Raw genomic sequence first — 10,325 nt, forward strand, 5'->3', positions numbered from 1 at the left:
GAATTATCTACTCAAGTGCTCTACCATCTGAGCTATCTGACCACCGGCGATCAAACCCGGCTGACCGTTACACTCCTTCCTCCTTCCGTCTTCACACCTTTAAGACATCATCCAGGATCGCAATACTTTGGTAGGCATTTTCACCTGATAGTTCCAGGAGCTATTCTACAGCACTAAATGTAACAGGAAGGACAGATTTTAATGAAAATCCTGGTCACGACACCAAATATTACAGGAAAGGAGATTTGTAATGCAACGGCCCAGACCAGGATTCGAACCCAGGCCCCCTGAATTCTGTAGTCAGATGCTCTACCAACTTAGCTATCTGGCCAACGGTGATCGAACCCGGCTAACAGCAACAAATATTACCACTGAGCGAATTTTATGATTTATATACACAATATCTGGAATGATTGATTTCTTAAAAACTTCTAATCTACATTTGGGTAAAGAGAAATGCGAGGAATTTTGAGTGTTATAGAAACAGTATTTTTGATGCAAGGCTTTAAGATAGGATTGATTGATTGAATATTGCTTAACGTCTCTCTCGAGAAGTTTTCACTCATTTTAGACCTACACTCTGTGCTTAGCCACTTACGGCCTTAAAGCAGGGAGGAATTTTTATCGTGCAACGCCTGCTGTGACACAGGACTTGGGTTTTTGCAGTCTCATCCGAAGAACCGCCCCATTTAGTTGCCTCTTACGACAAGCGAGGGGTACTGAGGACCTATCCTAATCCTGATCGCTATGGGAACCTTTGAGAGAGGTTGGAACAAGATAATTATAAGCTTTGGACATTGTTAAAAACTTAGAGTGGACTCTTCATCATTCCAAAGGAAATTCCATTCTGTTTACAGTTACACAGTGTAATGAGTGTCTGGAAGCTATTGAAAGGTCTCGCTGCATATAACTGAACCTTTTCTAATTTTTCAATATCGGACTTTATGCACCCAAACTGCATATTCTAGTGACATTTTTACAAACAAGATATATATTTAAGATAAAATAATCTCTAAATGCAGTGAATTTATGCTATTTAAAGTGGCATTAGCTGTTATTTTGTCACCAAAAATTTAATTCAATGAAAATTGCTCTATATTACATATTTCAGTAACAACACCAGTATTTAGTTATTTCAAACACTTTTTCATCTCAAAGCAGGCAGTCTCGTGGGGATCCGGGTTAGAATAGGTCCTCAGTACCCCCTTGCTTGTCGTAAGAGGCGATTAAATGGGGCGGTCCTTCGGATGAGACCGCAAAAACCGACGTCCCGTGTCACAGCAGGTGTGGCACGATAAAGACCCCTCCCTGCTCAAAGGCCATAAGCCCCGAGCATAGGCCTAAATTTTGCAGCCCTTCACCGGCAGTGGTGACGTCTCCATATGAGTGAAATAATCTCGAGAGGAACGTTAAACAATATTCAATCAATCAATCAATCAAAGCAGGCACATGAATGTGTAATTTTGGTGATTGAATAAGTATTGTCTTGCAAGACAATTATTCTTCCTTAAATATATTTCTTTATACTCTAAACCTACGAAAAACAGTAACATTTTATTACTATATTACTACTTTGATTTATTAAATGACCTTTTCTCAGAGAATGAAATTCCGAGTTATTGTTTCATAAATCAATACTCTAATTCACTAAATGATCAATTGTCAAGAGTTAGTATTCCAATTTAGTAAATGACCCATTGTCAGAGATTAATACTCCAAGTCTCCAAGTTATAATACTGAAAAATACTAAATGAATTCCGTCAAGATTGATACTCCCAGTTCACTTAATGATCTGTAATCAAAGATTAATGAAGTTCATTAAAAGAAATCTACAAAATCTGCAGTGGAATCCAAAAGAAAGATAAAAACCTTCTTATATATAAGATGTGCAAGTTTTAATATATATTCACAGATTTGAGTTCATGTGAATAAGTCAAGACTTGCTGTAAATGGGCGATATACTATGTGCTCATTTACTGACAGGTGGAGGAAATAAGACCCAACATCTGTTAGTTTGAACAGCCATCGATTTCACATTACTAAACATACAAGCAACTCCACATGTAATACCAGTATATCAAGGAGGTATACTTCATCATCATAATGACTGATTTCCTTTTAAAACATGAGTAAAACTAAAAATACCAGCAATATTTGAATATTGAATATAATCACTTTCCAATCTTATTGCCTACCTTAGTTGACTGCTGACCTGTAGATCATGGGTTCGAATCTGACTAGAGTTGGGCATTTTTTAAAGATTACTTTCTACTAAAATTGCATTTTTTCACTAAATAAAGAGAATTTTAAAGTTTTCACTTTAAAAACATTATTGTACATATTCTCCACTCTTCATCCATATGATTTTTTCTGGTGTGTTATTCCTCCTTAACTGGCATCAAAACCAGTTCTACGTTTACTTGATCAATGTATAGGGCTCATCGCAGGTGTGACCGGTCGACAGGAGATGCTTATTCCTCCTAGGCACCTGATCCCCTCTGGTGTATCCAGGAGTCCGTGTTTGCCCAACTCTCCATTTTGTATTAATTGCTTATAGGAGTTATGAGATTGATGAGTATGCAAGATGAAGATAACGAACAGTGATCAATCTCATAACTCCTACAAGCAATACAAAATAGATAGTTGGGCAAACACGGACCCCTGGACACACCAGAGGTGGGATCAGGTGCCTAGGAGGAGTAAGCATCCCCTGTTTCTATTTCAAATACATCTATCAGTGTACCTTTCAATGAATTGTCTTAAACATTTTATGTGAAATTAGAAAAATTAAGATGACTTTCATTGTGTGTAGTAAAAATAATCCTGCGTGTAGATTGTGTGTGTTTGGGGTGGGGGTGGGGTTACAACACTAGATAAACAGCAAGCCATGTGCACCAGGTGAGGGTTGTTCATGTTGATTGCATTCTTTTTCAATTTCACAATTCCAATGCTTTTTCCTTTGATATATTTGCAAATTGTACTGATAGCCGTTTCCCCATAAATGCCTGTCTGAATAATGTTGTTATGAATATAGTGTGTCTACAAAAGTCCGACAGAAATGAAAGTAGAATGCAAATATACCAAATTTTCATTTTTGTAAATAAATGAGCATATGAACAACAGCGTTTCACTCCGGCATACTTTTCATGAGGCGCTTCTTGAAGTAAAGCCGGCCCGTATGACGCGTCACAGGTCATACCCTAATATATTTTAAAAATGAATCTTGATTTTAAAATATCAATGGAACGGAAACCATTATATGGTTATAAATAAATGTAAAACTTCCTGTTTGTTGACTACGAAGTGATGGCTGGGTTAGATGTAAAGTTTGTGTTTGGAATGCTTGCACTCTTTTCCCAAACTAACTGTAAAACCAGCAGAAGAATATGTGGGACACCACGGTAAGATATAATTCCATGTACCGGTGTTTTGAAACTGATATTTTACCTTTATGAAAAGTGAAGATAACGAACAGTGATCAATCTCATAACTCCTATAAGCAATACAAAATAGATAGCTGGGCAAACACTGATCGACCCCTGGACACACCACTATGAGCCCTATATCCTGATCAGGTAAACGGAGTTATCCGTAGTCAAAATCAGTGCCAAGAACGGTCTAACAATCGGTATGAAACACGTCAGACAGCATTTGATCCAATCATAGGTAATATTGGCAAATTAGATCATTATATCGACCATAGAATTTGCGAAATGCTGACTTTAAACAAGACTGTTGAAACCCTTGTACCATCAACTTCTTCGTCAGTAGCTCGCTACGATTTAAAAACTGACCATACACAGAACAAGCTCTTGCGTATTGAATCAGTTGAGAGATGGAAACACCGTATGCAGATGACAGTGGAATATTGCTACATAAATATGAAAAGTTGACGATGGAGAAGCTGAAATCGTCCCGTTTGTCACAAAGTTGAGTTGCATCATTTTGCATTACTTCAACACGGGCGATGATTCTGGGAATTGGTATTGATTTCTTCCTAAATGACGAGATTTTGCTAATTTTTCTTCTTTGTTTTTCAATTGGGGAGGGGATTAACTTGTCAGCAACATTAGTTTATTTATTTCTTTTTATAAATACCTATCGATGGCTTTTTGTCATTTTATTTTTGCATTAACCTAAGGACTGTAAGAGTACATAAAATTGTGATTATGCTACAAAAAACACGTCAAACTTTCTTTAAAATGACTCGTGTTTTTCAGAAATTGTTAAATTAAACATAGATATTATATTTAAAGGGAGATGAGCAAACATTCTCCAACAATTTACATACTTGTACATGTAATAATTGAATATTTTCAAGGTTCTATAGTGTTCTCTGCGATTCTCCGTTTTGTAGAACCCGTCCATACGTAGCGGGAGTGAAAATTCACAACACACAGTGGTGAATACTGTATTCCACCTTTGTTCTTTACTCTGTAAATCACATTTTATTCGTGAGAATTTTATTTGATCAATTTTGCATGATTATATAGTCATTCGAAAACATTTAGTTCTCGCGAATAAACTCTTAGATATGCAAGACTTAAGAAAAATGTAACGAGTCACGAAAGTTTTATCTCGTGAATTAATATATCATCGTATCCTCGCGAAATTAAGGCCTTGCGAAACAAAAGTCATCTATGATAGTTTCAAAGAACTCACTTTTTTCATCATGCTTTCATTCAGGAAGCTGAGATTTATTATATGGTTCATACTGTGTTTACCGATCAAGTTTCATTTTCGAAAGTATCTACTCATTCAATAACCACATAAAAATAGCAAACAAGAAATCAATTTCATGCAAGCGTCACAGTGAGTTTACATGTACGTTGGAGTAATGTCAATTTTCTGGAAGTGTATTTTTGACTTCTACATTGAAGGAGAATTAGGCAATTAAAAAGAAAGAAAAAACTGGGGCCACAATACTTGTTATTGAGCTACAGCAGTCTAAACATGACCTTTTTGCACATAAAATTTATTCAATTAAATTTGATTTATCCGTTGGTGTCAACTTAACATACGCTTCACAAATCAATAATTACATAAAATAGATACATAATCATGTCTTCTAACACTACAGATAAAAAAAATTATTGCCGAAAATACTGAATTTTTAAACAAAATTCGTCGGAATTATTTCAACTTTTATAAGAAACTGTGTTCTGTTTGGAAAACTGTATAAACCAAATTATCAAATTACTTTTATTTGAACCAGTTCCAAGTCTCAACTATTTGTATCATAAATTATAAAACTGAAATACATGTATAGGAGTTTAAAAATAGAAGATATATTGGATGAAACAGAAACTGTAATATCACGCAGATTTATAAATTTTTGATTAATCAATCCTCCCAACAAAATGTAGTCCCTGCCAGACCCTTTCAAAATTAGAATTGACACACATTTTTAAAGTTTCTTTTTTAAATTTTAAGAGAAGATCTTGAATTATGTGAAGTTTTAGAAATTAACATTACTCCTAATATGTCCTTTCAAACTCTCAAATTTGATGTCAGAATTTTTGGGTATCGCAAGTGCACAAAGGTCAATTATTTATTTCCATTACTAGTATTAAATGTTTTAAAGTTTCATTTTAAATTCCAAGACAAGATCTTAAATTATGTGATGTTTTCGAAATTAAAAAGTGGGGGTTGGAGACCAAATATTTAAATTATTGGCGAAAATACTTAATTTTTAAACAAAATTCAACTGGATAGGGTTCAGAAATAGATGTTTAATATGTAGCACCAAAGGGATCAGTATTGAACCAGTAAATACACTGTACTTAGTTGTAACATCCTGCGCAGTTGTGATAAATTCGCATTCTCACCCAAATATAAATGGTCTGCATATAACATACATTTTCAAACTTTTTGCCTTTGATAGCTTTACCATTGAAATGATAGCCATTTCCTAATAAATGTGAACGATGTGCGAATGAATTTCAATATACTAATTTACGATAAAGTATATATATACGACTGGAAATTCTCCGACCGAAATATAATTAGAATGTAAATATAAGAAATAAATTTCATTTTTGAAACTGCATGGGGTATGAACATCAATGTCGGTATACTGTTTTTGAAGCGGTACAGGCAATTTCTATGAATATATCAATTAAATTTATCTGTTTGAAACTTAATTGTTTTATCACGTTTCTGCACGTGTTTCAAGATCTGACAGATCACCGGTCTGCTGTCCTTACTTCTATGCTGATGGTGACCAGTGTGTAGGTAAGATGTTTACTATCTTTGTTCCCTTAATTATTGACAATTGGTCGTGAACAGCAGACTTATCGGATACAACTTATCTGTGTAACTGATACGTTGGGTCGGAATAGCTGAATATGGAACATTTAAGGTTTAAGGTTATTTTCCTCTCAATGTCTGTAATTAGAATTCTTTCTAAAGTAATGATTTAGGGTTCTAACTTTGTGCTGGAATGCCTGTGTTTTGCAAGTTAAAGTGAGATACGAATCCGGATGCTGAAATTAAACTACAGTTTCTGGACGAGTGACATTGTTAAATCATTCTCAATTACTACTCATCTCGATATTTACGGCTTTTCACCTTCCTGTGAAAGACCTTTTGATAATGTTCTCTTTATTGTTTCCTTCTTTCCACTCCAAGAAAACATTACGCCTCAAGACTTATAAAAAACAATTAGGTCCATCATATTTTGTATAACATGATCAGAGATTACCATTTGTACTTGAACCTTGACGTCTATAGCAGTATTATTGGATCTAAAGCAAGTTATCAATGTTCTTTATAAAGAATAAACGCTGGAGACATCAAACATTTACTAAAACACGATGCATAAGGATTTTCATAAAGAGATCGTGAAAATCTAAAGATCTTTGATGAGAGTGTAAGAAAATTTAGGACTTTTACGTAAAGCATCAAAACTCTAATACAGGATCAACTGAAATGGAATGGTTCACCTTTGAACATTGAAATTAAGCGAAGGTCAAGTGTTTTTATAGTTTCTTTATTGTACAAGGCTCCCTAAATAATTTCAATGCATCACTACCACTCGGAACTTTGCCCCTTCTTGCACAAAAACTCTTATTGACACTAAGCTGTGTGTCATGGAGACAAGAACCCTCCAAGCATCAACTTGCGCAAGGTACGTGTAAATTTTAACTGAATCGAATCGAGGTATCCTTAGAGCAGTTATTGCTCCTAAAGGTACTTTGATTCTTTGTTCAAGCTTACGACTTGTGAAAATTTCCTTAGACTTGGTGACCTTGAATGAAAGTAGGTCAAGATCAAAGGCCAATGTCGCTCTTCTCTCCCATAAGATTTAAGGAGGTTAACCTTGAAATTCAATTAGAAGTGCATTGAACATTAGAAATGTTGTGAAAATCGAGAAATATATCCGCCCTCAATCATCGCGCAGAAACGGAACTTGCACGCTCGGTCTACTTTACCGCGCAAAAACCCCATGTAAGCTTTCCTCTCGATATTCAGTCAATAACCTATGAATAATAACCTGTTGAAAAGTTATACCTTTTAGATCATCTAACAGGAAATGTGCATCAAAGGTTGACTTCCATATTTTGGTGGGAATGAACAAGTTGAGTTTAGGAAGCAGGTTCAAGACCTAATAAGTATATTATTGCACAGATTATACCTGTGAAAAAAAATTCCACATTTTGCAATTGAATTATACATGTCATTTTCCATGTGAGTGATCAAGTTATTTGCTTGTGACAGTATAACTATCTCAGCCCCTAAATCCTTACGTAATGAGCACTCAATTCAAAGTATTTTAGATGTTGTTATATAAATATATCAGAAACCCACGGTCTGTCTCGCGTTAGGTAGCAAGATGGACACGAGACAGAGTGTGGGTTCCCGATGATGATATTGTATAATGCCAAACTTTTACAACGATGCAACCTTGCATAAGAATGCGTGAAATCTTCAGATGTGATAAAAGCTGATTATCCTCTTTCCTTATGGTTACAGGTCAAACTCCATTAATGAATTAAATGAATACATAATCAATTTTCAAAATCTTTTTTTTTTCTATTATAATTCTATTTCACGAACATTAATATATCTATAACAACACATATATATGCTCATATCTTGACACCCATGTGCTATAACTTTATATTGAACAGAGTGCCTTGCGGGATATAAAACCAACAAAGGGAAAAACTGCACAGAGCCTTGTGATTTCCCTTCCTATGGTACACACTGTCAAAGTACTTGTAATTGTTCTCAAGAGGATTGTCATCACGTCAATGGATGCCCTGTGTTAGGTAATGAAGAAGCAAATAAATCTTACTTAATAGTTAAGATACAAATATCTATGGATATCATTCTCACTGCTTGGTAATTCAATTTTAAAGTGTATCTTTTTTTATTTTCATATTTCCCTTTTAATGATGATAGTAATTTGTGTATGTAAAAAGATTATTGCTTGAAGATAACGTTTTCTCCCATAATATTATACCTAAAGGTACCACAGCGAGTCTAGTAACTACATTAGAAACCACGCTCTTCAGTGTCGTTGGAACTATTTCAGGTGAATGTGTATCTTTTCATATTTTCCTTCTAATGATGATCATAATTTGTGTAAGTAAAAATGTCAATGCTTGAAGATGAGGCTTTTTTCACAATATTCTACCTAAAGGTACCACAGTGAGTCTAGTAACTGCAACAAATACACCGCTCTGTAGTAAGTACTCGATGTATGTTTTATAGTTTCTTCTCTCTTTGACACAAATGAAGGGTTGTTATAATCAATCTAGGATGACAAAACAATCATAATTGGTTTTTGTATGGTTATATTTTACATTTTGATATCTTTAAACGTTAATGATCCATCTTGTGATTGCTAATATTAAATATCATCAACTTCTAGAAATCACTGGTTTTACCAGTTTGTTCGTTTTATTGATATGAAAGTTTGGAATTAGAGCTAGTATTAAGTTTAAGATGGGTTTTTTCTCTCGGTATGAATCATGCACTAGACACACATTTTATCCATGCAATTTGTAGCGTCAATTGCAAAATATCAAATAAGGCATGTAGAACTGGATCTGATAGACTTTTATCCAGAGCGAAAATGAAAATGCTGCTATCAAATCTATAGGCCATTTGATCACATCTGAAAATTCATAGGATCATGATTATTCTTATTCGAACAATACAGGTGTTAATATATTAAATCGTATATTGATTGGATAATTCCCGTTTCAAAATGTTGACTCAAATTCTTTCATACCCACATTTGTTGTAATACATAAATTGTATAACGTGCTTTTGGATCAGAATCAGCAACCACAATACCCAGAAAGGAAGGAGAAATCTCATACCTGTTTGTGTATACAGTATGACTCAACGATATACTGTTGATAATTTTATCTATTATGAAAAGTTGTTACCAAGTTCTCACAGCCTTGATAGTTAAAGAAGAGGAAACAACAAAATAGATAGTTAAATTTCAGCCCAAGTAATATTAATTGCAAAGGTATGGCATCAGAGATGAAGATAACGAAGAGTGATCAATCGCATAACTCCTATAATGTAAAACTTATACAGTACCAATTTTGATGCACCAGATGCGCATTTCGACAAATAATGTCTCTTCAGTGATGCTCAACCGAAATGTTTGAAATCCGAAATAACTATGAAGTTTTGGAGCTAAATATAGTCAAACACAGCGTGCCAAAAAGTGGAGCCAAATTTGTCCAAGGATAAGAGCTATGCATGAGGGAGATAATCCTTAATTTGGAAATGAATTTCTAAATTTTATAACAGCAATTAAATATACATCCGTATTTTCAAGCTAGTAACGAAGTACTTAGCTAGTGGGCTGTAGAGACCCTCGGGGACTAACAGTCCACCAGCAGAGGCCTCGACCCAGGGGTCATAATGTAAAACTTATACGGTACCAATTTTGATGCACCAGATGCGCATTTCGACAAATAATGTCTTTTCAGTGATGCTCAACCGAAATGTTTGAAATCCGAAATAACTATGAAGTTTTAGAGCTAAATATAGCCAAAAACAGCGTGCCAAAAAAGTTATAAAATAGAGCGTTGGGCAAACACGGATCCCTGGATATATAAGAGGAGGGATCAGGTGCCTAGGAGGAGTAAGCATCCCCTGTCGACCGTTCACACCCGCCATGGTCTCAATATCTTGATCAGGTAAACAGAGTTATCCGTAGTCAAAATCTGTTAGCCAAGAACGGCCTAATAATCGTTATGAAACACTTTAGATAGCATTTGACCCAATGATAGGTTGTATTGGCAAACTAGATCGATATAATGACCATAGAATGTACGAAATGCTTATTTTAAACG

General features: G+C 34.8%; 1 protein-coding gene across 2 annotated transcripts; it reads left to right on the forward strand.

Moving 5' to 3' along the window:
* The first annotated feature begins 3,279 nt into the window (after window positions 1–3,279).
* Window positions 3,280–9,244, forward strand: LOC125658776 (uncharacterized). Of its 2 annotated transcripts, XM_056146773.1 has the most exons (5): window positions 3,280–3,401; window positions 6,176–6,234; window positions 8,133–8,273; window positions 8,474–8,539; window positions 8,648–9,244. In XM_056146773.1, the coding sequence occupies exons 1-5, from the start codon at window positions 3,307–3,309 to the stop codon at window positions 8,716–8,718; spliced, it is 432 nt and encodes a 143-aa protein (XP_056002748.1). In that variant the 5' UTR covers window positions 3,280–3,306; the 3' UTR covers window positions 8,719–9,244. The 2 variants fall into 2 exon arrangements, with proteins under 2 accessions (XP_056002748.1, XP_056002747.1); XM_056146772.1 differs by having other exon boundaries at window positions 8,474–9,244.
* Window positions 9,245–10,325: the final 1,081 nt, after the last annotated feature.

Source organism: Ostrea edulis, chromosome 1 (assembly GCF_947568905.1).
Source record: "Ostrea edulis chromosome 1, xbOstEdul1.1, whole genome shotgun sequence".
Classification (NCBI taxonomy): domain Eukaryota; kingdom Metazoa; phylum Mollusca; class Bivalvia; order Ostreida; family Ostreidae; genus Ostrea; species Ostrea edulis.

Excerpts from the sequence above, each read along its gene's own strand:
- LOC125658776 (XM_056146772.1), top strand. The coding sequence starts at position 3,307 with ATGGCTGGGTTAGATGTAAAGTTTGTGTTTGGAATGCTTGCACTCTTT. Across the intron at positions 6,235-8,132 it reads TGATGGTGACCAGTGTGTAG|AGTGCCTTGCGGGATATAAA; the intron begins GTAAGATGTTTA and ends TATATTGAACAG. Across the intron at positions 8,274-8,473 it reads CAATGGATGCCCTGTGTTAG|GTACCACAGCGAGTCTAGTA; the intron begins GTAATGAAGAAG and ends TTATACCTAAAG.